At 45.1% G+C, this 26,247-nt stretch overlaps 4 protein-coding genes across 8 annotated transcripts; all 4 read left to right on the top strand.

The window, feature by feature from the left end:
• Positions 1-1,216: 1,216 nt before the first annotated feature.
• kif19 (kinesin family member 19) lies at positions 1,217-14,815 on the top strand. Of its 3 annotated transcripts, none has more exons than XM_052070723.1 (20): positions 1,217-1,719; positions 2,850-2,930; positions 7,747-7,857; positions 7,941-8,028; positions 8,220-8,356; positions 8,894-8,977; positions 9,086-9,280; positions 9,477-9,623; positions 9,697-9,819; positions 10,343-10,499; positions 10,643-10,817; positions 10,903-11,101; positions 11,316-11,586; positions 11,658-11,782; positions 12,322-12,476; positions 12,556-12,661; positions 12,996-13,119; positions 13,190-13,572; positions 14,021-14,189; positions 14,312-14,815. In XM_052070723.1, the coding sequence occupies exons 1-20, from the start codon at positions 1,681-1,683 to the stop codon at positions 14,446-14,448; spliced, it is 3,006 nt and encodes a 1,001-aa protein (XP_051926683.1). In that variant the 5' UTR covers positions 1,217-1,680; the 3' UTR covers positions 14,449-14,815. The 3 variants fall into 3 exon arrangements, with proteins under 3 accessions (XP_051926683.1, XP_051926682.1, XP_051926680.1); XM_052070722.1 differs by having other exon boundaries at positions 8,894-9,019; positions 12,358-12,476; XM_052070720.1 differs by having other exon boundaries at positions 8,894-9,019.
• Positions 14,816-15,408: 593 nt separating this feature from the next.
• si:ch73-127m5.2 (uncharacterized protein LOC561202 homolog) lies at positions 15,409-19,041 on the top strand. The gene is made up of 5 exons (XM_052070747.1): positions 15,409-15,545; positions 16,195-16,662; positions 16,730-16,930; positions 17,161-17,290; positions 17,366-19,041. Exons 2-5 carry the CDS (start codon positions 16,275-16,277, stop codon positions 17,793-17,795), a joined length of 1,149 nt encoding a protein of 382 aa, XP_051926707.1. The 5' UTR covers positions 15,409-15,545; positions 16,195-16,274; the 3' UTR covers positions 17,796-19,041.
• On the top strand, positions 18,794-20,987 carry si:dkey-21e13.3 (uncharacterized protein LOC100150043 homolog). The gene is made up of 5 exons (XM_052070756.1): positions 18,794-18,948; positions 19,178-19,285; positions 19,523-19,645; positions 19,804-19,929; positions 20,327-20,987. Exons 1-5 carry the CDS (start codon positions 18,855-18,857, stop codon positions 20,770-20,772), a joined length of 897 nt encoding a protein of 298 aa, XP_051926716.1. The 5' UTR covers positions 18,794-18,854; the 3' UTR covers positions 20,773-20,987.
• Positions 20,988-21,041: 54 nt separating this feature from the next.
• LOC127603968 (histone-lysine N-methyltransferase PRDM9-like) lies at positions 21,042-25,660 on the top strand. Of its 3 annotated transcripts, none has more exons than XM_052070725.1 (7): positions 21,042-21,285; positions 21,375-21,485; positions 21,913-21,969; positions 22,051-22,328; positions 22,427-22,494; positions 22,643-22,833; positions 23,362-25,660. In XM_052070725.1, the coding sequence occupies exons 2-7, from the start codon at positions 21,389-21,391 to the stop codon at positions 25,272-25,274; spliced, it is 2,604 nt and encodes an 867-aa protein (XP_051926685.1). In that variant the 5' UTR covers positions 21,042-21,285; positions 21,375-21,388; the 3' UTR covers positions 25,275-25,660. The 3 variants fall into 3 exon arrangements, with proteins under 3 accessions (XP_051926685.1, XP_051926684.1, XP_051926686.1); XM_052070724.1 differs by having other exon boundaries at positions 23,359-25,660; XM_052070726.1 differs by lacking the exon at positions 21,913-21,969 and having other exon boundaries at positions 23,359-25,660.
• Positions 25,661-26,247: the final 587 nt, after the last annotated feature.

Here is a 26,247-nt window from a genome sequence, read left to right as displayed (position 1 = left end):
GTGAAAAATCCAATATATAAAGTTTGTTGTTTATCTTTAAATACACTAATTACACATCTTGAAAAAAAAGCTGCTCCAAAAAGTCTCAAATATTTAGGTGTCTTTTAGCATTTTCAAATCTCAAATAAATGTATTCAAATGGAAGTAAATTAATTGTCATCTTAATTACATCTCATCTTATTCCAAAAGAAAAGTCTTTTATGCATGTCGTGTCAGTATTTTTTGAAGTGTCAAAAAGTTTAAATATTTATGAAAATACAAATAAATTAATTTTACCATGGCGGCCCGGTAGTCCAGTGGTTAGCACGTGGGCTTCACAGTGCAGAGGTACCGGGTTCGATTCCAGCTCCGGCCTCCCTGTGTGGAGTTTGCATGTTCTCCCCGGGCCTGCGTGGGTTTTCTCCGGGTGCTCCGGTTTCCTCCCACATTCCAAAAATATGCATGGCAGGCTGATTGAACGCTCTAAATTGTCCCTAGGTGTGAGTGTGAGCGTGGATGGTTGTTCGTCTATGTGTGCCCTGTGATTGGCTGGCAACCGATTCAGGGTGTCCCCCGCCTACTGCCCGGAGATGGCTGGGATGGGCTCCAGCACCCGCCGCGACCCTAGTTAGGATCATGCGGTACGGAAGATGAATGAATGAATAATTTTACCATCTTATAAAAATAGCCCCAAAAAGTCTCCAATCTTAATGTTATTCAATAGTTATCTAAAATGTCAGTTTGTTTTCAACATGATAATTGTTTAACATCCAAAGCCCCAAAAATGTAGTACTATGTCTTCCAGCAGGCGTCTTCAAAGAGCTGTAGAAGCTACAAAAAAAATACTTGGAAAAAAGTCTAAATGTCAGGATTAATACCTGTGAGTTGTAGTTACCACCCCTTCTTTTTTTTTTGGGGGGGGGGCTTATGTCAATTAAATCCACTGCAGAAATGACCATAATGTATGCCGTCTATGCTTTAAATCCCATTCATTCATTCATTCATCTTCCTAACCGCTTGATCCTCACTAGGGTCGCGGGGGGTGCTGGAGCCTATCCCAGCTGTCTTCGGGCAGTAGGCGGGGGACACCCTGAATCGGTTGCCAGCCAATCGCAGGGCACACAGAGACGAACAACCATCCACGCTCACACCGAGGGACAATTTTTTAGAGTGTTCAATCAGCCTGCTATGCATATTTTTGGAATGTCAATAAAACATTAAATACGTCCGCAAAAAAAAATAAAAAGTTACAATGAAATTCCTGATATTTTGCCAAGTGCTCATCACGTGGTTCGCCACTGTCACTGTTTACAGTGGCCACGTCTCCATGGGCGACGTGCGCGTGCACTGAGACACGCTCACACGCATGCGCACGCACAGTCAGTCGGCACCAGTCAAGCAGCAGCAGCAGCAGGTTGGAAATGAGGTGAGCTCAATACCTGGCACCGCGTCAACCACCCGAGAGTCGTGCATCCTGCTGTCGACCATCGACGCTCACGGGCTGGACCCTTGGAGCGAAGGAAGAAAGATTAAAAAAAAAAAAAAGCATAAAAAAGAAAAAGTAGGTCCGGGTGGGGAGAGAGCAGGGGCGCTGCAGGTGGTGCTTCCCCGAAGAAGAGGAGGGGGGAATGCCGCTCAGACGCTCCGAACGGATCCGATGTGATGCACTCGAAGCTCGGCTGTGAGTGATTCGAAGTGGGCATGAAGGACACCGCAGAATCGAAGGAGCACCAATTCACTGTGAGTGCTCAACTGAACCACTCAACTAGTGTACAGTACATCGTTTTTATGCACATCGGTATCACTTTAAAAGAGCATCTTGTCATTTTATTTTAGTGCATACATGAATCGTCAAAATTCATATTTCATCTCTTTCTGAGATGAAATATGAAAGAGGCACTTCAATAGTGACAACAAGATCTAATCGAGTGGAGGTCAAGCATTTCTCGCTGAACATGATTATCAATTCTAAAACTGTTCAAATATATGTTTATAATTTGTTAAATCAACATCTAGATCGGTAATTGGTTAATTGATTTATAGTACCTAAAATGTATGAAATACCAAATTTGTAATGATTGATAGCTAACTGGTACATGATGGAATTAAAAAAATGTGTTTTAACTTATCATCATGGGTTGTTGTACATATTTTATTTCTTTAATTTCATCTATTTTTTTCATTAAATAGTCCTGGATAAATGGTTAATGATAAATCATTGAATAAAATAATATTATGAATACAAAAAACTTCTCTGTACTTAAAATTCATTCTTTTTAGACAGTTATATATTGCGTAATAAGTAAATAAAATTTGTTTTTAAAAATTACATTAAAATTCAGTCAAATGTATTGATGTGATAAGCGCTTCAGAGAATGAACGGATTAATTTCAGAATTATTTCATTCACTACCAATGACACAATTTACAAATGCAAATGAATGATTCTTTTGAAGAGCAATATAATTCCTTAAAACTCCTTAAATACTTTCCCATGTAAGATCTCAAAAACAACTATTTAAAAAAAACATGCAGGATTTTTAAGTGCCAAATTTTCCAGTTGTTTTGCACTTAAAAATAAACCAAAGACAAATACAAGCGACACAAATAAATTGAAGCGTGATTAATGTTTTGTGCAACGGGCCGTGGCACTACTGTGAATTATTGAAGCGCTTGTGTCAGTCGTAACTGAGCCTCTCTTGTCCCAACACACTTTCGGCTGACCGCATGTAGAATGACGCCACATGCCTATAAATGCACCATTAATAAATAAATACCTTTCTAATTTAAGATAACTTTCTTTGATGAGCTACATTTACTCATGGCGTTTCACAGGATTTCTTATTTGTCTGTGCGCCTGTCCTGCTACAGGTGGCCTTGAGGATCCGGCCCCTCAGCGATGGCGAGCAGGAGGAGGCGGCGACCATTGTGGCACACAGGCTAGATGAGCAGGTGAGAGCAGCCGACCTTTGATCGTATGCGCGCGCATGTGTGTGTGCGCGGTGAGGAAGGTTTGTGCATTTTGCATAGAGGTCGCCTTACGTCAGAGTATGACGATAAGATGGCAGCCGCGACCTCAAGTGTCACATTTGCCGAGGATTGAGAAGCAAACCTTCAACCTTAAGGTTGGGAGACTGAGCCATGCCGCTCCTACCGTGAGCTAGGAAATACTCATACGTCCAAAAGGAGACAAATGTATTGAAAAAAAATATACAAGTAGACTCGGACCAAATATAGTCTTTTTCGTGTAAAATGTACTTTATGAAATTTACTGTGTACTTATTTAAAAACAAGCTGACCGATTTCCATATTGCTCAGGGAAACTGGCTTCAATGGCTGAATTTACAAAATATTCCAAGGAGCCACAAAATGACTCTTGGATGCACTGGTGATTTCCTCATCTCAAACAAGTCATTGAAAGAAACGTTAACAAGCATGGTGGGTACACCACAACAAAATATTTCAACGTCTCAATAACTTCTCACGTGCCCTTGAGCATCGACGACAGCTTGACATTTGTCACTGAGTTCTCTCTTTCCTGGAAAATCCTACCGGGTGTGAGCTATTGTATGTAAACCGCTACACTGTAACAAGGTGCAAGCTGGAGCTGCTGTGTTGTGGATTTGACGCCCCCACCCCCCGGCGGGCCTCGTTTAGGGTGCGAGCGTAATGAGGGCGGTTGGAGTGGTGGCGGCGTTAATGAGCGTCGTGACTGGCGCGAGTAGAGTAACGGCATCAGGCATGGCGACAGTTGACATGGCGACATCATCGTCGTTATCGGGGGTGTTGCCAAACTGCACCTGGGGGGGGGGCCTTAGGAAAAAAAAAAGGACCATGGAGTCCTCCCCTCTGGCCCTCCCTCAGAAAAACTAAAATAAAAACAAGCTTGCTAGTAGAGGGGGCCATCAGAGAAATTCCTGAACTGGACATGTGATTACAGTGACATTTCCAACAACATCATCGATAGAAAAAAATAACAGCCGTCTCACGGGGGGGGGCTTGAAGCTTTTGCCTGTTGAGGAGCCTCTGATGTCATTATCATCATTATCTTATGACCTGGAGAGCACTTCCAGAAGGGGATAATCCCGTCTCCTGCCGGGATCAGGCCTGTTTACTCGTTCACCTCCTGGATTGTAATTCAATTAGAGCGAGGCCCCCAGACAACATAAGAAAGATGACATCATCATCTTCATCAACAAAAACAATGACACGATGGGGGATGAGAGCCCAGGTCGGTGCTGACGCAGCTCCCACGCGCACGCTCACCCGCACCCTCGTTAAAACCCCCAATGTTTGCTTCTACACGGGTTCACGATACACGGTTTACGGTAACACTTACGCTAGCTAGCAGTGCAGCGGGGGATTATGGGAATCTTATTTGAGAAGGATTTACGGCGGCGGGTTTGGTATGAATGGTTAGGATGGGTGAGGGGGAGGGGGGGTTACTACTATAACAACAACATGACAGACCTCTTGTCGGATTACGCTGCCTCCGTTTGTGGCTACTTTGATATTATTCCACTTTGATTTATCAAATAGTCCAAAGGTAATCCATCAAGCAATTATACAGTGGTGCCTTGAGATACAAGTGAGCAACCGGACTGAGTTTTTCAAGATACGAGCCATCGCCCCAGTGACCTCAACTCAAGTCACAACCAGCAGCACTTGGCAAATAGCCAGAAATTCGTCCGAGGCTTTTAAATGTTTCTTTCGAACTCTCAGTTTACGACGTTTGCCTCATTACGGCCCGTTTAGCTTGATGCAAACAAATGACAAAAAAACCTCATCGATGAGCTAACAATTAGCGTCAACGTAGAGGTGTTCTAACCTTTTTCAGCGTGGGATATTTGAACACAAATGGGGAGCAACACATGTAGACAGACAATATAATAATTATTTAGTTGTGTGTTTTTTTTTTTACAGTGCAGAACTATTTGCACAGTGTATTGAAGTGCAGCACAAGTATGTCAAACTGATTAATTCTTTATGTTGTATTCATTTATGTCATGACCATCTGCTTTTATACATTGCACGAATGCTTTTGCCTCACAAAACTTGACACCTCAGGTCGGTTAACAAAGTCCACGCGGCTCTTGAAGACCATATGGTGTGCAGGTAGCGCTCAGACGGATTAGGGTGGGGTGGGATTCTTGCAGGGGGGTCTGGTTTGTATGAGATCTTGCTGTATTGGCAGAGAGAACAATGCCGAGATGAGCTGATGGGACGTCTTGCGGCTCAGGTTAATTAAGCCTCCTTGCCACCTGCTCTCATAAAACCGCCACCCGATGAGCAACCGATGCGCTCGCCGGGATGTAGTTGTCGCAAAGATTTATGAATGAGGGAATACAAAAAAAAACATATGCGCTGCGTTGGGAACATACACAATTGAACATTTGTGATGACACTTAGCGATAACCTTGGATAGTTAACCAAGTGCTGCTTCACCAAAGATGATCTGATCACATTGCCACTCCATACGCATTTATAATGTCTTCAAAACCTTGTCAAACTGGTCCTTAGGCTTTGACAGTGGCACAGAGTGGGGAGGGATGGGAGGGGGGAGGGGCGGGGTTATTGGCCTGGGCCTTGTTGCCATGGAGACATCCAGACAAGGTCAGGGCCATTGTTTGTGAGTTATTTTTCTTCTTCTTTCGTCACTCTTTAGTCCCGCCTCCTTATGTAGGAAAATGAAGGAGATGACTTTTTTTTTTGCCATTATTTCATTTGCATCTGTTTTTTATGCTTAATGTATTTTACAGGTATGTTGTAGTTATGGTATTTTATTTTGTTTTTATTAACTATACTGTATTTCTTGTTATTATTTTATGACGGTCCAATTTTTTGATGCCGCTCTTAAAAATTGATGATGGGTATTATTTGTTGTATTTCATTTTATGTTCATTTCTTTTTTAAAAATATATATTTATTTATTTGAATTATTTCATCTCAAGGATACATTTTTGACTCAGCTCTAGCAAATGAATGGATAGATGTTCATTGTTATGTGTTTTTTTAAATTTTATTATTTGCATTGTTTTTTGCGTTTTACTATCTTATTTATTTTGTTTATTTTTTATAGACAAAACTCGACTTTTATTTCAGGCTTATTTCATCTTGTTATTTATTTCCTGAACAATTTCATGGATGAATATTGTTATATTTGCATTTCATTTATTTTATGTCGATGGATATTAACCATTATTTCTTTTCCCTATTACAGCTCATTTAGTCTTTTATTAGATTTTTTTTTTTTTTTTTTTAGATGTTATATTGTCACTACTTTGGATACTGTCCTGCATGCATTAGCGGTGAGGGTACCTATTCTGGAGTCTTCTTTTCACAGTGCGAACCCCATCATGATGGATAATGGATGCCCTCATTATGACAACCAAAGAATATCTCAGGGCTGTGTGATTTACTAATGGGGTTGTTCAAAAACATCTTCAGGTAGCTCAACTTGAGTCCTCGTGACCTAGTTAAAAGCCTTCTCGTTACCTTCTTATTGGCCTTTGCAGTGGAGGGGGAAAAAAAGAAGCCGCAAATCACAAATTGCAGTCTGGCATCCTCGCTAGCTCCATTGTTGCAGTCCGGACGACCTTGACAGCTCACATTTTTCTTGACATTTAGTACTCCTAATTTAATGTCTTAACTGAACCGAACATCGCATGTTTTTCGAATGTACCCGCACAATGATGAGAACAGGCGACCTCCAGTCAGGGAGGTCGGGGCCGAGAAGTGGAAAAGCTAACCACGAGTTTACTGTGCTGCCAGCCATCAGTCAATGTCTTCCAATTCCATGCATCGTTCCCATTTTCACATTTCGCAGAAAAACATGCCGTCTCCATCGTGTCCCTGTAATAAGACGACAGATGGACGTGCCCTCACAGATAGATACGCCCGCGCACACGCTCACATCGATACATACAAAAGCACTCATCTTAATCTTGCCGGCACACGTTGGAAACGCGGCCAACCACCGTGACCTCGGAGGCCGGAGATCATAAAGACGACAGACACACCAACGTGAGCAATAAAGTCGTAAACGATGACGTCCATCGGTTTCGGCTTCTTGTGTGTTTGCGTGATTGTGTGCGTGAAAGAATCAAGTAGGAGTCATCATTTTCATTGCAAAAAAATTGGAAAACACTAATCCAGGCTTGAACCGCTTTTTTTTAACCACTCAATGTCTGCTCAAAACCTTAACTCATTCAGTACCAGCCAATTCTGGACCAAGCCTCAAAAGACGTTGATAGACGTCTTTGGGAGTGAATGAGTTCATTTAAAACCAGAACACTGGCTTCAAACTCAAATCCTGTCTTGAAATCCTTATTTTATTTGTTCAATTTGATGTTGACAAATTCACCACCTGAAGCCAGTTTAATTTCGCATCATTAAATTTGGTAGGCTGGTCTGTCATGAGTAAATCCACAAAAAAAAGTCTCAAAAAGCAGTGCCCAAAAAGGCAGCAGCTGCTCATCATTCGGGTTTGGCGTGGCATTTTTAGAGTCGTGTTTTGACCATTTCCTGGGGTCCTCTGACTGTTTTTAGCAAACATAAAAATTGGAAGGCCGGTCTGTCATCAGCAAATCCACAAAAAACCCTCATAAAGCTGTGTACACAGGGCACTGGGTTTTGTTCCTTTTGGTTTGAATTGGAAATTTTCGGGCCATTGTGAATTCTCCTTGAGATTCGGTCTGATTGCTGTCAAATTTCAACTACCGGAAGATATCAAATGAATCCTTTTATTCCTCTTGTTTCTGCTCACTAGATGGTGATCCTGATGGACCCCATGGAGGATCCCGATGATGTCCTGCGGGCCAACCGCTCCAGGGAAAAGACTTACGTATTTGATGTTGCCTTTGATTATTCGGCCACTCAGGTCAGCCCTCCCCCCCAAAAAGTTGCAAATATGTACCGGTAGTAGAATTCATGACTGTAGCCCAACGGCCGTTCTGCGTGCAGGAGGAGGTGTACCGCGCCACCACCAAGGGTCTGATCGAGGGGCTCATATCGGGCTACAATGCCACTGTGTTCGCCTATGGACCCACAGGTTAGTGTTATTATACTCCACTTGTCATTCTACTGTGTTCTGCGCAGGACAGAGGAGACATTGCATCTCACAATATGGAACAAGGAGTAACACCATAAATACAAACATGTAATTGTTTATAGTGGACCCAGACTTTGGAGTATAGCCTTAGATACAAAAACGATCCTGTGATGGTTTGTGATATTGCCCAGGTTGCGGGAAAACATACACCATGCTGGGTACTGACAAGGAGCCCGGAATCTACGTCCGCACCCTCGAGGACCTCTTCCGGGCCATCGAAGAAACCAGCGACGACATGATGTACAGCGTCTCCATGTCCTATCTGGAGGTGGGACCAATGTGATTTTTAATTTCCCTACAAGCTAAGAAGCTAATGACTAAGAGAAAGAACGGCGCCTCAATCCTTTTCTTCACGTAGCATGTCATCGAAGTAGAAGAGAGTGAAACCTATGGAGACATTTTTCTGAGATCACGAGGATGAACAGCAATCAGCCTGTGATAAAGTGATAATCTTATGAGGATAAAGTTGTGTTCTAACGAGTAAAAAAAGAACACCCGAAAATAATGGTGTATCTTTGTCTGAATAAGTAGTCTTATTTTTGAGCAACTAAATAAATCTTAATCTGAAGAAAAAATATTCTTCCAACAATAAATCTATATTTTGTTGTTCTACTTCTTCCTTTCATAACTTTGCTGCTGTGAATCGGGGAATTTCTCCATTGGGAGACTAATAAAGGTTTTCTTATCTTAAATATAAGCACAAGATTAACTATTATGAGATTCAAGTCCTAATATAATGAAGAAGAAGTAGCTATCTTGTTTATGTTTTTCTCTATTATTTTTATGACTGTCAACGTGATTTTAGATCTACAACGAGATGATCCGGGACCTGCTGAACCCATCTTCGGGCTTCTTGGACCTCAGAGAGGATGCCAAAGGAGAGATTCAGGTGGCGGGCATCACTGAAGTGTCCACCATTAATGCTCAAGAGGTCATCCTCCATCTGTTTCAATCCCAACGCTGCGCAATCAACGCAACTAATGACCTTGTGTCACAGATAATGGAGCTGCTGATGAAGGGCAACAAGCAGCGCACGCAGGAACCCACGGCCGCCAACCAGACGTCGTCCCGCTCCCACGCCGTGCTGCTGGTGGCCGTCAAGCAGCAGAGTCGTTGCCGTGACGTCCTGCAGGAAGTCCGCTTTGCTCGCCTCTTCATGATCGATCTGGCCGGCTCTGAGCGCGCAGCACAGGTGTGTGTGTGTGTGTGTGTGTGTGTGTGTGTACACGTTACATAGACCGCCACATTATAGTCGCTACAGTGTGAAAATGAAAAGTGCAAAACTAGCACTGAGGTATAAATTTAAATAATTATGTGGATACCAAACAAGTACACTCTTCATTTGTTGTCGTTTTTTTCACACTGATTTCCATCCGCCTGTCAATCAGACCCAGAATCGAGGTCAGAGGTTAAAAGAGGGAGCTCACATCAACCGCTCCCTCCTGGCGTTGGGCAACTGCATTAATGCCCTGAGCGACAAGAACGGCAACAAGTACATCAACTATCGAGACAGCAAGCTGACCAGACTGCTCAAAGTATTGATCACTGTGGATCAATAGTGGAGGCCTCTTAGCCATTCTGTTGATTGATGATATCTTTGATTGACAGGATTCATTGGGGGGGAACAGCCGAACCGTCATGATCGCCCACATCAGTCCTGCCTCAGTAGCCTTCGAGGAGTCCCGCAACACGCTGACTTACGCCGACCGCGCCAAAAGTATTCGTACGCGGGTGAGCTGGGATGTCAAAATACAATATTATTTAGAATATATACTGTGCTGTATACCCGTATATTTTTTTTCTTGATCTTTAGCCAACAAATCACTGGACATTAATTAAGCAAGATCACCCTCTATTGGTTGTTGAAAGTAATGTACTCTTATATTGCCTTCTCGTTTAAAAAAAAAATGCATGAACCAGCATTGTTTTTATACGGAGCTATTGAATGTGCTTTGAGAGTTTACAAAATTTACTTTGACCGTTACGAAAAGTCGTGTTTCTCTTTTGAGGTCACATGTTTTTGCATTTGTTTACTGCTAAAATTGCAAAACTAGAGACACTTTTGGGGGGGGGGGGGGGGGGGGTTGAACAATTGCATTTTCGGTTTCTGCGACATCAAAATACCCTAAAACCGTTGAAACCTTCTCGGCATCCTAATGTGTGTTTACCAGTGTCATGATAACACTCACGATCAGGATACTAAAAACAAAAACACTCTCACTTCCCCCCAAAAATGTGGTTGTTTTTGCCTCAGGTGAAGAAGAACCTGATCAACGTGTCCTACCACATCGCTCAGTACACGAACATCATCTCGGACCTTCGCTGCGAGATCGAACGACTCAAGAAGAAGATCGCCGACCATGCAGGCTGCCAGCTCACCTCCGACAGGACCGATATTCGCCATGTCCAGGGTGAAGCCCCCCGACCTCCTTGTGCTAATAACGTGTGCTAACAACTAACAGCTATTCACAAGTCTTCCCTAATCACATCCATTCATCCCATTCTTCTGAAAATAAGCACAGTTGTAATATTTCCGTTCATCATCCTCTCCCAGCCGAGGTCCAGGCGCATTCCTGCCAGGACGGTCGGGCCGAAACGGACCAGCTGAGGGAGCGGCTCATGGACGCCTTCCGCCAGCAGATGGAGATCCGTAGGAATCTGATGGAGCTGGAGACCAGCAGCACGGAGATCCAGATGGACACCTCCAAGCAGCTACTCACTATCGCAGAGTCCGTCTCAGGCTTTCCCGAAGTGAAAAACGCTGCGTAGAACACGTCACCCGTTCAGGATGTACATGTGATGTCTTATCTCCAGCTGGGAACATGAACGGAGCAGGCGACGACAGAAGTGGCACGCGGAAAAGCGAAAGGAAAGCGTCAGCAAGGACGACAGCGAGAAGGACTCGGACTCTCCGGAGTCTCCGCCGGACACCGCCGAGACGGAAGAGGTGGCCGTGGCCAGAGAGAATCTGGTGGGCCTCATGTCCGAGCAGAAGAAACTCCACAAACAAAAGGTCTGGAAACCATTGGTAATGGTAAACCAAGGGTAATGGTCCTTACTCTTGAGGAACACATGCATTTGGTCTTTATCTGCATTACGGCAGTATCAGTTTCAGGTTGAGTCGTGATTGTTGGACTAAAGCTTGCGAAAGTATTGACATCGCAAATTGTTCAGTATTATTCTTCATCTGCATAAAAAAATGATGGATTTTCCCTTTCTGTTGAAAGGTTCTGCTGGAGCGCCGGTTCTTGGAGCTTCGCGACCAGTCCCGGCAACTGGAGGAGCTGCTACCCCGGCATGTGAGCTCAGATGACCAGCGCGAGGTCCTGTGCCTCCTGTGCAAGGTCCACGAACTCGAGATCGAGAACGCCGAGATACAATCGCACGCTCTGCTCAAGGACAATGTGATCCGGCAGAAGAATTTTGTGGTCCGCCGCTTTGAGATGCACCGGCACCTTTGCGATGAACTCATCCAACAGCAGAGGCAGTTCATTGATGGTTAGTACAAAACCCTGCACTGCAACCACAACTGGTCATGGTCTACTGACTGACATGTGTTCTCTCTCCAGAGCACAGTTTGCTAGTGCCGCTGCACCTCCAGGAGCTCTATGATATTTACACCAGAGAACGGGATGAGAGGAAACTGGACCGGGTCGTGGCTCTGGAGAGGGCAACCACCCACCACAGCATTCAGGTATGCTGGAAGAGGAGGACATCTAAAACAGGCTGAATATGGGCTCTTGAGGAACGGACTTTAAATCTTGAGTGTATTTGTAGATACAGTATAGGACAGGACAGGAAAGAACAAGAGAGAATAAGACAGGACAGGACCAGTAAGAAATGCAAGGTTCTTACGGGTAAGTCACTGGCGCCCCACAATATGGCGGGGGGGATTGAAGTCTTCACTGAATGATGCCGCATCTTTCAAGGGGAACGCTACCTGAGGTGAATACTACCTGAGAGCGGTCTGCGCGCTGATATAGGACAGGACAGGACAGGACAGGAGCAACATGCCAAGGCCAGGACAGTTCTTAATGCAAGAACCACTGTGAATGTGAACCTGAAGTCTGATGCTATAATCTAAAGGATGAAGTAGACAGGATATTTCAGAACAGGACAGGAAAGAACAGGACAGGACTAAAGCAGTCACCCAAGCCATGTGCAGGTCCTAAGCTAAGTGCCACTGAACTTGAAGTCTTCTCCTACAAAATAAAATATACCCCATGTTTGCAGGTGAGCTCCCTACCTAAGATTGGAATGCCTCCTCAGGCTCGCGACACCGTGCAAGATGTGGACTCGGACCAGGAATGCGTACGCCCCGAAGAAAGACGGGGACATGCCAAACTTCGCCGTCACACGTTGCCCCCCATCCTGCCTGAACCTGAACAGTGAGGACATGTTTGCGGTGATGATGGTAACAAGCGACCGCAATTCCAACGTGTTTTGTTTTTCTTTCTGATGTTTCAGGGACAGCGAGAGAGTTTTCAAAAACATCTCACATGCACGACACATGAAAATATCGGCCGTAATGACCCCTCCTCCCATCCACATCAACGGGAAGGGCAACAGAGAGGTGAGTACGATTATTTGAAGAGGAGATGCACTTTTGATGATCCACTTATCCATTCTCAGAACCACTTAGCCTCACTCGGTAAACATAACGCCCTTGTGACGCTAAACTGATTCAAGTTTCCTGTAAATCATGCGAAACATAAGACTGCTTTACAGTTCCATGGAACCGAAAGTACAATAACAACCTTAGATAATCAGACACATGCTGCCTCATTATGTCTGTTCACATGTTGCAATTTGTTTTGGGAAATTCTGCTGAAAAGACGACATTGCCAGCCTGTGACAATTCGGTTGCTGTCGTTGTTTGATCGTAACGGCGCCATCTGTCTGTGCAGCTCCAGCCGCTGGCTCCAGTCAGCTCGCTGAGCTACACTCACCTCAGCCACAGCGTTAGCAGTCAACTGGATTCATCACCCGAGAGCAGCGAGGCGGGTGTCGACGCTTCGCTTTCGGGAAATGGTAAGAAACCTGTTGCCAGGCGAGACTGAAAAAATCTATTCCCAACACACATTTCTTTGTGTTTCCGAAGAGAGGCAGCAGATCCTCAAAGGCATCCAGAACATTTCGATGAAAGCGGCACGCCGGCGCTATAAGGCCCGGGAGGAGGAGGCCTTGCGCTTGCTGCCCGCCCCCTACTCCACAGAGCGCGCCAAGCAAAAAAGCAGCCTCTTTAGCAACGAGGAACCCCCAAGGGTTCTGCCGGTGCGCCGCAGTAGGCAGCCTAGCCCTGAACTCCGGCACGCCACCTCCGACGAAAACCTGTCTAGCAGCACCTGCGAGGGACCCAGCCTCCTGGCCACCTGGACGCGGCACCACAAGCTTACCGGCAAGAACCAAACCCCCCGAGATGCCGACTTTGAGGCACGCCGCAAGAAGAGACGCTCACGCTCTTTTGAGGTCACTGGACAAGCAGTGAGTGGACTCACCATAAAAGGACAATTCCTTTCAGTTACTCTGAACACAATTATTTACACTTTACAGTGATTTGGAACACACGTTACTAAACACATGCCATCTAACAGCTAAGAACGTAACATTTTTCTCAGTTATTCATAACTACCACTTCAACTCAACAATATTGATAAAAAAATATAAAATAAAAAATATTACTCAATTAATCGACAACTAATCAGTTATCAAATTAACGGATGAATATTTTTGAGAATGGATTAATCTCATAACTGTTTGAAGTTTCTCAGAACGTATATACAATTGTTCAGAGTTACTTGGAACTCAGATTCATTCATAATTTTTTTATGATGATGAAAATTCTTCATGAATCTGGGATAAGCCACTTGAGATGCAAAATATTGTTTGCAAAGGGGTCCCAAATGTTGACTCTTCACCCACTTCTATCCAGGTGCCTCAAGCCAAAACGAACACGGGTGCAAGGTTACGCCCCTTGGACAGCACGTCAGACGCTCACCTCCACATCAGTGGTCAGTCCCAGGTCCCGTTACTCCGCCCCCAATTCAGAGTAGTCCCGCCAATTGCCAAAGTCAGAGTAGCAATTGGCAGTCAGCAAGCAGGTACGTCAACAACAACCTTTCCACCACTGTGTTACACCTTCTGGTTCTGAGTTTGAAAGGAGAGACAAAGCATAAAACAAAATGCATTTTTTAAAGAGTTTTGCCTCATTCGTCCTCTGCAGGCCCAAACACGGAGACCCCCACACTCCAGGCGAATAACCTGAAACGCATCCCCTTTCTGCGGCAACCCCAGCCACCCCTCTACATCACTACCACCACCACCACAATGGGGGGCCAGCAGCGACCACGCCGACACTGAGCATTATTTTGACTTGAACACATGCCAGGAAGTCTGGATGATGAGCGAGAGATTATGTCATCGTGCCTGCAGACGCCAAAGATCATTACATGTCCAATTTCTGTTTTGTCTTCATGTGTAAAATATCGATGGATTTTGCTGTGTGCTTCTTAACTGTTAGAACTGCAGGCCTAACCACTTGACCAGCGTGTTGCCTCAGTTATTGTGCTCTTATTTCATTTATTTATTCATTTCATTACCCTTATTTAACAGTTGCCTTGCTTATATTTGGCATTGACTTGTGATTTTAATCATTTCTACTTTCTGTGCTTTCTTTTTTTAACATATTTTTTTATGACTGCTTTGAAATAAATTGAGGATAAAAATCTATTCACATTCTATTTTATTGTCCACCCATCCATTTTCTAATCCGCTTATCTGTGTGAGGGTCACGCTCGTGCTGGATCCTATCCCAGGTGTCTTTGGGCAGTAGCACCATAAAAGTATGGCATGATCTTGATTAATTTACTTTAATGGTATTTCTGATACAATTAGTTGTTTTTAATTACCCTATTTTATTTTTAGTATTTTTTTCTAAATATTAATTTTCATTCAGATCTTATGTACTAAATATTTAACATAATCATATATATCAAACGTGTATTTGTTTGTTTATTTTTACTTTATTTTTATTTCATTCGGTTATAAATTATCATGTGTGCAAAAATAAATATCAATTTTGTTGCCAGGCAGATGATATCAACTAATTCTACATAATTTATGCATATGAACACTTATGTCATGAACATTAACAGATGAGATACATAAATAAGTATCGTATATTAGTTTTATAAACAGTGAAAAAATAGGCTGGTTTTCGCAGACCCGGAAATACGGTCCCCGCCCTTGACCTCAGCTTCTTTTAGCCAATGGCAAGTCAATTTCTAAATGACTGACGACTCTCTCGACCAATGAGCGCTAGGATTAAGGGTTCCCGGTAGTGGTGAGCATACAGCTGATTTGCAACCCGCCGACTAGGTAGCAAAGAAGAACGGAAAATGTCGCTTGCTTCGAACAAGACCGTTCTAGGATCAGTGGCTCTTTATGTGAGAAACCCGGTGAGTGGAACGACCGTCATTCACGAGTTGCCACAGCTATGGCGATAACGCTCGTCCCGGTTTACGTGTCAAATTTGGAAGCACCACACGCCGCTTCCAAGTGGTTCTGTCGGAACCGCAGTACTAAAGAAAACAACACGATGGTGGCAGCCATTTTGAAATGTCTCGAAATAATCAAAAGAAAGCCCACGTTGATCTGATATTAAGTTCTTTATTTATCACGGTGAACAGATCAGATTCTAGTGACGTCACACACTTTTAATCTACAGCCAATGTTGGATCTTGACAATTCATATCAATGTATGTCTATATACACGTTATATACCTTAGAGAAAGTGTGAAATATAATGCATTTTGGTAGCACATATACAGTGGTTAGAGCTTGGAACATTTGTCCGACAATGTTGGCCTTTTCGAAAGGTCACAACGCAAATCCGTTTCTGCTCGTAATCCACAGTTTCACCCATAGTTAGGCGCTTCATGGTTTGTTTTTTTTCTGGTGCTAATTGAGAGTTTGCACATTGAGAATTCTACCAATCTCACCCACCAGCATGGACAAACAAATCTTGATCACATGATCAAAAACTGTCTACATGTTACGAGGTACTAGGATGATGATTGAAAAAGAAATATGTGCTCTGTCTTGTAGGAAGCATCTGCTGTGTAAAAAGGACGCAGACCGTTTAACGACAAGTTACTCCCTACATGATCCACTGATTCAGCGACAAGATGGAGCAGTCTACGGGAGTGGTGGGCCTGGATGCGCAGGGCAATATGCTTTTCACCATGGTGAAGCCAGTCATGGGAATATTTCAGGTGTCCTCAGACCAAACGGTGACCCAGGGAGGGATAAGTCTACAGAGTTTACCTGAAAACACCCTGGTCCTGCCTCCACAACAAGACCAGGTCCCACTGGAGACCACTCAGGTGGAGATGCATGCCATACAGCCTCATCTTCAGCCTCAAATGCAGTTACCTGCCCCGGTACAAACTGAGGAAGCCATCCACAGTCAGGGACTACCACAGAACTCCAATACCACTGCAGAGTTCTCCACACAGATGCCCTTTGCGGAAGTGTCATCACTCCTAGATCCCAACATGAAAGGATCCAAGGCTCGTAAGTATCCGCTAACTCGTAAACGAGAGTTTTCGAACAAATTATCAAGAACTGTTCCCAATTTCAGGGAAACATCTGATTTCGTACAACGAGATCAAGCGCCGCCTGCAGGCTCCGGAGAAGATGTCCCTGCGCTCGTTGGCTGCCTACACGCGAGTCAGCCGAGGTCCAGCTAGCAAGAAGACGCTTCTGGAGTCCCTGAGTGTCCTTGGCCTCACGCCTAGCACGACAACCTCTGTTTCCTCCTCCTTCTCCAAACTCACTGAAGGTGAAGAGAAAACAGAAAGGGTCATGAGATCTGAATACTTTGGTAGTTGTTGGGTGGTTTTGGTTAGTTTCTTTAGGACTGCAGCAAGAAAACTATTCTTGTGTCCCTGGAATTGGCTCGGGACATGATTAAGACATGATGAGACATGGATGTAAAAGGTCCATCGGGCACATGGTGGGAACACGCCTGATATGTGACCCAGCTGTGTTTCAATGTGTATGTGTTATCAGGTGACACCAGAGCATTGTGCGACGACATGAAAGATTTCTCGCATGATTATATTGATTATGGCAACATGGCGAAACAGCTCATCCCCGACACAAACATCGTCCAACACTGGTCCAAAATTATTGAGACCAAGTACGTACGTATTTGCACATACCGGTAGTTTTAAACGCAACAGAAAAGTACTCAAACTCTTTTGTCACCGGGCAGGAATCACCTTGAGGATATGCGGAAATGTTTCAAGGACCCAGCCAACAGCGGAGCCTTTGACAGCGCAACGCACGGCCTTGGTCTGGGAATGCTTGACGTAGCACTGGACATGATCGTCATGGCAATTGAACAGCAGATCCGAATCCTGTCCGGTGCCGCTGCCGCGGAGCCTCCAGAGTCTGGCGCGCCAACGCGGCGCATCGGCCGTCGACAGCGCCGCTGTCACAAGGCGTCCCTCGGCATCAAGGAGCAAGGGAAGGCCATCTCAAAAAGCAAAGGGCGAAGCAGAGGGAAGAAGAAGGTGCATCAGGAAAATACAGTCGAAGTGGAGCCTTGCAAGACAGACGACATGCAAGGCAACGTACTAACTCTGGTGTCTGTGGGATATGAGACCGTTTCCACTGGTCTCGGCGGCTCCAGACCAGCTTGACACGTCACCATGTTTCGTTTGACCAGATTGTGCTCAGGAAGGACCAAAAAAATTCCAGACATGGACATTAACGCGATTCTAAGTAGCAATGGGCAAATGTCTGTTGATGTCAAACATTAGCCCCTTTCACACTGTCCTTTTTTAACTTTCGGCGCGTGCCATCCTGACGCAAACCCAGTTTTTTTTTTTTTAAATAAATTTGGGGGCTTCGCAGCAACAGTGGGTAAGTATGAGGTATTGGATCTAGCCCGCGCAGTCTGCAGGAAAGGCAGATTACATTAGTCAAGTCAAGTCAAGTCAGCAGTATTTATAGAGCACTTTCAAACAGCCATCGCTGCATACAAAGTGCTGTACATGGAGCGATTTAACACACAATAAACAGTAAGACGAAATGGCTTGCCGAATGTTCAGTGGGAGGTCATTCCAGAGAGCGGGGCGAGCAACAGAAAAGGCTCGATCCCCTCTGAGCCTCAGTTTAGTTCTTGGTACTTCTAACAAAGACTGGTCCACAGACCTGAGGCGCCGGGCAGGTGTGTAGGGGCGGATGAGCTCAGAGAGGTAAGGTGGCGCGAGATTATTTAGAGATTTGAAAACAAAGAGCATTACAAAACATTAGAGCAAAGAATATCTGTAGAATGTTGCTGTTTGTTTACGGTATGTTCAAATCTCTGTATTACATAAACATCCTCAAGAATTGGTAGCAAACCATAAAGATCTACTTTTAATCACTTTCTTGATTTTTTTGGGGGGTGTGGGGGGCGGTGTGAAAAGTGATGCAACCAAGTCGGTGTGCGGCTCCCTGCTCTCACGTTGCCTCAAAGGCTCCAAAGCACCGTGGGAGGTTTTTAGGCTGGTCAAAATACCGGCAGAAGCCGGGCCGCTAATACCCGAAGTGTACACGCACAGATGGCGAGAGAGGAGCTTTGAGTGGGGTGAGGATTTGCATTAACAGGACTGAGAGAGCCGGCGGAAACGCCAGATGATTTTTCCAACCTTGACGACGGGCTGGTAATGTCAAGAGAAAGCAAAGGGATATTGTCGGATTAACAAAAACTCAGGATGGGACATTCCAACGTGCCGCTCACATTTACGTACCAGTGTACCAACAGGGACAAACACAAGACCAGTCATCTGCAACCTTACACGCCAAACGGTGAGTGTGGTCAATGCTCCATAACGTTTTGCATTGTAAACGGGACTAATATCAAGGAGGTAATTTCACATAAAAGTTGCTCCCCTTTGTTTAGCTTTTGTCTGTTCACTCAAGTGACTGGGGTGTTTGCACAGACTATGATCAAGACCTTGTCCTTTCCTGCAGCTCTTTTTCTCTTCATACTTTGTGACCCTCCCTCCCCTCTGCCCCATTTCCTACCACACCACAGAGAACCTGAACAACGCATTAGGTGCCATCAGGGTGTTGGGTCTCGAGCGGATGGAAGATGAGCTGAAGCCTCACTTGCGCACTGTGCTGGTGAACATTCAGGAGAGGAGTGAGTCTTGACACAAATGTTTGAATTTAAAAGATACTTGCAACATCCTAATCGAAATGGCGCCACCAATTCTCCTCCCTCATCAAGGGTATTGGTCGGTACAAGTCACTGGAATGTTACATGGGAAGAGGACATAAAAGTATATCCTTTCTTTGTTCAAATAAACAATAAAACACTTTGGATTGGGGTTTTCAATGCGGCGCGATTGCGTTGATAAGACGGTCCGCATCTGCCCAGACAAAGGTGCCGCTGAGCAAGTGGTGATCAGCGGAATCCTTCCAGTTCTGGCGTTGCTGCTGAGGGGAAGGGGGCCTCTGGCGCTGCTAACCGCCCAACTGGTGGCTGAACTCGCCAAGGAACGTAAGTCACTGTTCATGAGACTAGTACCAATAGAGTTCAGCATCAAATAGACTGTGCCGAAATCCACATAGAGATGTACCCCTCCCAAATGTCCCGGTGGCATTGGACTGAATCACTTTTATTAACACCATGCCACCTTTTGTTTCCCGTCTGTCAAGCGGTGATCCGTAAAGGGTTCGGAGACGCCGGCCTGTTTACGGCTCTACTGTCTGTGCTGACCAGTGCACACCAGGACCTACTGAGGCATGCAGTCCAGGCCATCACTCGCTTGTCTTATGACAGTTGTGAGTATTGAAACTAAAAAGGACCAAATTGGTTTAAATCACCGAGTTCAGGGGTCACCATCGTGGTGCCTACGGGCACCAGATAGCCCCCCAAGGACAATATCAGGAGCCCATTCAATGTTTTACGATTCTCTTGGTATTCAAGAAATGGCTGAAAAGTGCATCGCAACTGTGGCTCTCCTTTCTCATTTGCAAGGGCATCACAGAATGTACATGTACTATCAAAACATTAAAATGGTCTATATAAATTGCATATATTTTCCTATATAGTCGCAATTTCCATGACAAATGGACAGATCTGCGAAATTGCAGTGGCACGAATGATGAATTGCAAAACAGAGGAGGAAAACTGGATAACAGTTCAAGTGTCATTGTGTGTTTTGTGTCTCACTGTCAGGTAAGCATCAGCAGCTGTTACTCCGCAGAGGGGTGGTACCTCGTCTGGTTGCTGTCCTCTTGCGATTCCCCGGCAACGAGGCCTTAGAGGAGTTATGCCTCCGGGCCCTGTGCAACCTCAGTGGCATGAGCATAGTCGAAGATGCCAGCGTGGTGTGGGAGAGGGGCACGCCTGCCCAGCCAGGGGAGTGTATTTTTCGTGGCGTGTCACCACACAAGTGCGGCTTTGTTACTTCGGTGACTGTGGTGCGTGTGTGCCAATGGGCGCCGGCGCAGTACGCCGTCAGTGTGGAGCTTGTGCAACGTTTTTCCACCTCCTTCTTTAGGAGTAAGCGGCCCACTCGATGGTTCCCCTTTTTCATCTTTGGGCAATGTTCCAAGATGGCAAACAGGAACAGCCTGAGACGCTCCAGTCTGAAGTCACTGGTCTTCCACACCTTCCTCTGAACTTGGCGCACTTTAACTTTTAGAGACAAATTTTGCTCAAATTTTTTAGTTACTTACTCATTAAGTGGACTTTTACAACAGTTTACATTGATGTTAAGGCAGCTCACACTCAGTAGTACCACAGTCATTTTTTAATTGTCAATGCTATATTGTGTCATAAACCAATGTGTAAAAAAACGAATTCTTGCTTGATAAAGAAATTATGTGAGAAAGTGTGGTGGATTTTGTGGGAAGCTTTTATTTCGAAGACGTCGACACAAACACTTCCGGGTAAGAGTTAAACTTCCGCAGTGCGGTTGTGAGCATAGCAATTCGAGCTAAATATACACAAGCTTAACTTACGTGCCAATAAGAACAGGAACGTTTTTCAATAAGACGACTTTAAAATTCGCGACAGGTTCGATACCAACACACATGAAGTCCATGGTAGCTAAGTTTGTGTGGTCAGTTTGCGGAGACTACCTTGACCTTCTACGACAATTTCGCTTACATCATGATCGCTAAGCCTTAAAGGTAAGGTAACTTAATGTTTGGAATGCGTTAACTAACGTATTTCGCTCGTTATTAAAAGCTCCAAAACCAAAATAAACTGTTTTCAACAGAGTCCGTGGCCCCAATGTCGTGTACGACCAGCGCCGTGGAGTGTGTCGAGTCCACCGGGCAAGTTGTTATCATAGAAGGCTGCTTACCCGCTGACAGCATCGACACAGCAGGTTGGATACATTTCTCATATGTTAAATTTCACAGACTGTTGTTAATAATTGTGTCCACGTCCCATGTCAATTGCATTGAACTCAAGGGTACACGAAATGAGAAAGAAAGAGGAACTGAGGGTCAAGTTTTGTGATGTAAAAAAAAATAGCTTTAATTCTGGACCCTGAAGGTATTTAAATGAAAGCATGTCACAGGGATGTTCAGACACCCGGGAACAGTTTTAGATTGTCAAAAAAAGTCGTAGTGTGTCTTTTAAACACCATAGTGTACCATAGCACTCGTCAACGCAAGTATACAGTACACCGAGTGGCTGTGAACTGTGTAGAAAATACTTAAAGAGACGCTTAGAACGTGCTATAATCTTCTAGTAGTATGGTTAGATTATTGCATCTTTTCCATTTACATTCTTTCAATTTCATCTCTCAGCGATACCACCAATCCAGAAGTTGCTGGTCAGTAATGGAGAGGCAGGAGAAGGTTTTTGTAAGGAAGAACATTTTTAAGCATCGCCGTTCTACCGACTGTCTAAATATAGACATAAATACTTTAGTTTCCCTTCCCCAGGCTGCGACGAATGTCTTGCGCTCTACCAAAACCAGAGCGAAGCCTTCAAGACCAGCGGCCCATCTTTTATCCTCGACTTTCCCACAAACATGGGCGTCCCCGAGAGGGCGCTCTTGACGTTGCCCTACGGCCTGACGGTGGGCCGCTCCAGTATTCCCGGCGCAGGTGTTGGGGTCATCAATCACGGGCCCGCGCTCGCACCCGGTATGCATTTCGGACCGTTTGAGGGTGAAGAGACGAGTGTGGAGAATGCCATTGAAAGTGACTTTTCATGGGAGGTAGATGGAATAATTTTTATCTTTTATATAGATAAATGTTACCCAATGTGTGCCACTTTGAACCATTACACTGAAGAAATATTCTATTTAATTTGCAGATTTACAAAGGGCAAGGTGCTTATGAGTACATTGATGCCTCTGCAGAATCTCTGTCAAATTGGATGAGGTATTGTTTTCATAACCTACTTAAAAACACAAATGTATAATATATATATATATATAAGTTGTAATATAGCAAATTGTCCTAATGTGTGCGTGTTTCTACTCAACTTTGTCTTCCTTTTTTTTTTTCGATTATTTTTGCTCTGCGTTAGATATGTCAAACGTGCTCGCAGCAGGGATGAGAGCAATCTGCTGGCAGTGCAATACAAAGGCAGCATCCTGTACCACTGCTGCCGCAGTGTCAATGCTGGCGAAGAATTGCTGGTGTGGCCCAGCGGCAAGCTCCTCACACGCTTCAGCGATGCCTGGACACAAATCTGGTTGACCAAGCTTCAGACTGCAGGTGCATTTTATTTTGAATTTAACATAAAGACGTGAGAGATTGTGAAATGTTACAATTATTTTTTAAGAGTTATCGTTAATATTTAAATGTTAATTGTAAAATAAGCGAACAATTAAATGTACTCGGTTCAAAATTAAATTGAAATTACATATGAAATATAAATATATTTGTTGGAATTTTAAATAACCATTTATGTTTGTTAAGTTCTACATCACAATTTAAGTGTAGATCGAGTCACAATCTGGTATTAATTTTTATTATTAAGAGAAATAGAACATGGCTGAAGTGGCACCTCCATGTTATGTTTTACATTTGCAATTATTATCATATCGCCCAAAAAATTTAAAACTACCCACAAAAGTATTTTTGAATGTGAAATTATATCTTAATAGTACAAAAAAATAAAGGCGAATCATGTTCAAGACTCAGATAGTTTTTGGAACTACATTTTTAATCTTATTGAAATGAAAATCACCAGTAAACTTTCCTTATGTCTTCCTTGTTTTTTTCTTATTGTTTGTTTAGCAGAGGGTATGCTGCCTGCGACGTCTCAGGTCTTTGTGTGCGTCCAGTGTCAGCTGACCTTCACTACCGAGGCCTTCCTCCAGTGCCACACCGACTGCTTCCACTCAAATCAACAGCTGAAATCCCACCCTGATGAAACCACGCCAGAAAATCCTACCTCCGATGCCGGGATCTCTGCTCCCACCCCGACGCTGCTTCCAGACGATGCAGTCATGTTGATGGCCTGCTCTGACTGCGGTAAGACTTTCAAGCAGGCGTCGCACTTGAAGAGACACAAACTGTGTGTGCACAGGAACAGGCGCCCTTACTGCTGCACGCTGTGCCGGCGTAGCTTCAGCCAAGCGTCTGGTTTGGTTCGACACCAGGTCGTTCACAGGAAGCCAGGCAGGACGAAAGAGGGAATAAATGCGGTGGAAAACGGTGGCTCCCAAGAAGAGGCTTCGAACAACACTTTGGATGTAATGGCAAGCGAGCAACCGAGTGATGCAAAGGTTGGGATTGCTGATGAGGTGGGTGAGCAGGAAGTGGAGGAGCAGCCCCACGTTTGCCCCGAGTGCGGCAAAAGTGTCCGTAACAAAGCACTCCTCAAGAAGCACAAGGCACTGGTGCATGATAAGATTCGCCCGTATGTGTGTAGCCTGTGCAAGCGTTGCTTTGGTCAGTGCAGTGACCTTACCCGCCACCTGCAGCGCCACCGCACGCAGCGCACAGGGCGCTCGAGGGCGCACCGCGTGTCCGGGGCGCCCGGCGAGATGCCCTTTAGTTGCGGCGAGTGTTCGCTCGCCTTTTCGACTGTGGACCTCCTGCAGCTGCACGTCAGCAGCAGTCACCCGGAGGATACCCGAGATCAGAACGACCCCGATGCCGTCCCGCAACCTTCGGAGGCGGCTGTTACGAGGCTTCCCTCTGCGAGGCCACGGCGACACGCCTCCAAATCCAAAATTTCCTCCATCACCGAGATTGTCGGTCCTAATCAAACCGCAAGTGGCGAAGACAGTGAGATGCAAGTGAAACCCAAGTTCTTCTCTTGTAACTACTGCAATGAAAGCTACGCCGACCCAGATGATCTGCGGGCGCACGCGTGCAACCAGCAGCACCACGTGTGCACCCTTTGCGGCAAGAACTTCGGCCAGTCCGCCCTCCTGCGCCGTCACGAGCAGACCGTTCACCAGAGCGTGCCGCCGCACCGTTGCGAGCATTGCGGCAAGGTCTTCGTGGAGTCGGCGGGCCTGCAGCACCATCAGCGCGCCGACAACTGCAGGAAGTACCACTGCACCACCGAGCTTTTCTCCTGCGCCCACTGCCAGTTCTCCTTCACCGCCAAGAGCTTCCTGGCCAAGCACGTTCGCAGGCACCACCCAGCGGAGTACCTGACTAACAGCCTGACGTATCAGCCGGAGGAGCAGGACGTCAAGGTGTTCACGTGCTCCCGCTGCGAGAAAGGCTACGCCAACGCCAAGGCTTTTAAAAGCCACTCGTGCTTTCAACAGGTGAAGGTGCTCTACTTCTGCGCCGACTGCGGCAAGGGCTTCGGCAACCACTACACCCTGAAGCAGCACCGGCGCACGCACACGGGCGAGAAGCCCTACGGCTGCCCGCACTGCGCCAAGGGCTTCGCCCACTCAAGCCAGCTCACCGTGCACCTGCGCACGCACACGGGAGAAAAGCCCTACCTGTGCACACACTGCGGCGAGAGCTTCCGCCAGTCGGGCGACCTGAAGCGGCACGAGCGCAAGCACACGGGCGTGCGGCCCTACAACTGCGAACAATGTTGCAAGAGCTTCAGCCGCCCGCAGAGCCTCAAGGCGCACCACATGCTGCACATGGGACAGCGCATGTTTCCTTGCGCCACGTGCGGGAAAAGCTTTTCGAGGAATTATCACCTGCGCAGGCATCACCGGAAAATGCACACTTAACGCAAGACATTTATTTTGACTACGTTCAGCCAGCCGTGGTTTGGATCTGCTTTTGTTTTTGATATTTGTTAAGAATTCAGGTCAATGCATATTTGGAATTGGCAGCACGTTGACCACAGCCACCAATGGCGCTCTTGAGTCTGTCTCCAACGAGTTTGCTGAGAAGTATGCGGCATCCAGGTATCCAGTTTCACTTAATTGGTCTGAAAATTATTTAATTCCTGCAAGTAATGTTTCTTTCATCTATCTGTACTAGCAGTGTATAGTGACAAGCGGAAAAATGCTAGATTCGCGTTTACATAATTCATCCGTTTTTATGTGCAATTTCACGTGACCTTGCTGGCTGTTCAGACAAAAGCTTAATAAATATATCTTTGCTTTCTACACATACTGTATGATATTTATGTTTAAACACAAACAAAATCTAAACATGGTATACATGGTAATTGTTGGTAGCAGACATATTAGTTGAAAACATAAATCCAAGTTCAAATAGGTGCTTTGTGCAGGTCTCTTGTTTTGGGGCTCTGCCAGTTCCCTTCGCCGGACGGGAAGTACTTTGTCTTGTTTTGTCAAATGCTTACATTGGCTCTGCATAACCTCGATTTTTGTGACATTTTTGTTTGGTAGTGTGCCGTGATATCTTTTTCTGCTGAAAATCTGTGCCTTTGGCTCAACAAAGTCCGAGGAAAAACCACGACCCACACCAAATTTTGTATTTAAAAAAAAAAATCTCACCGGCCACCACCAATTATTTCCCTTCTGCATTCTAGTAGAATTGCATTTAATTCTGCCTGTCGCAGCTAGGTGAGCTACATCCACGCAGACCTTCGCCATTAGGTAATATTGTTCTGTTCAATACATGCTGCTGCACTCATTTACATTTGAAAAATACCGGTAATTTTTTTGGATCAACCAAATGGCCACGCCGAGTGCATAGTTTTTTTAAAAGTTGAATTAAAAAACAAGCACT

This window comes from Hippocampus zosterae, chromosome 7 (genome assembly GCF_025434085.1).
Source record: "Hippocampus zosterae strain Florida chromosome 7, ASM2543408v3, whole genome shotgun sequence".
In the NCBI taxonomy this organism is placed as follows: domain Eukaryota; kingdom Metazoa; phylum Chordata; class Actinopteri; order Syngnathiformes; family Syngnathidae; genus Hippocampus; species Hippocampus zosterae.
Note: the sequence above shows the minus strand (reverse complement) of the source record. Positions and strands in the feature narration are given on the sequence as shown.

What these genes read in the sequence shown, in the direction of transcription:
- kif19 (XM_052070720.1), top strand. Translation starts at nt 1,681, where the DNA reads ATGAAGGACACCGCAGAATCGAAGGAGCACCAATTCACT. An exon ending in CAGCTACTCACTATCGCAGA is followed by an intron (nt 10,818 to 10,902) that starts GTCCGTCTCAGG and finishes TCTTATCTCCAG; the next exon opens with CTGGGAACATGAACGGAGCA. An exon ending in AGAAACTCCACAAACAAAAG is followed by an intron (nt 11,102 to 11,315) that starts GTCTGGAAACCA and finishes TTCTGTTGAAAG; the next exon opens with GTTCTGCTGGAGCGCCGGTT.
- si:ch73-127m5.2 (XM_052070747.1), top strand. Translation starts at nt 16,275, where the DNA reads ATGGAGCAGTCTACGGGAGTGGTGGGCCTGGATGCGCAGGGCAATATG. An exon ending in CATGAAAGGATCCAAGGCTC is followed by an intron (nt 16,663 to 16,729) that starts GTAAGTATCCGC and finishes TCCCAATTTCAG; the next exon opens with GGAAACATCTGATTTCGTAC. An exon ending in TCCAAAATTATTGAGACCAA is followed by an intron (nt 17,291 to 17,365) that starts GTACGTACGTAT and finishes GTCACCGGGCAG; the next exon opens with GAATCACCTTGAGGATATGC.
- si:dkey-21e13.3 (XM_052070756.1), top strand. Translation starts at nt 18,855, where the DNA reads ATGGGACATTCCAACGTGCCGCTCACATTTACGTACCAGTGTACCAAC. An exon ending in GCAACCTTACACGCCAAACG is followed by an intron (nt 18,949 to 19,177) that starts GTGAGTGTGGTC and finishes ACCACACCACAG; the next exon opens with AGAACCTGAACAACGCATTA. An exon ending in GGCTGAACTCGCCAAGGAAC is followed by an intron (nt 19,646 to 19,803) that starts GTAAGTCACTGT and finishes CCGTCTGTCAAG; the next exon opens with CGGTGATCCGTAAAGGGTTC.
- LOC127603968 (XM_052070724.1), top strand. Translation starts at nt 21,389, where the DNA reads ATGTCGTGTACGACCAGCGCCGTGGAGTGTGTCGAGTCCACCGGGCAA. An exon ending in AAAGTGACTTTTCATGGGAG is followed by an intron (nt 22,329 to 22,426) that starts GTAGATGGAATA and finishes TTTAATTTGCAG; the next exon opens with ATTTACAAAGGGCAAGGTGC. An exon ending in TCTCTGTCAAATTGGATGAG is followed by an intron (nt 22,495 to 22,642) that starts GTATTGTTTTCA and finishes GCTCTGCGTTAG; the next exon opens with ATATGTCAAACGTGCTCGCA.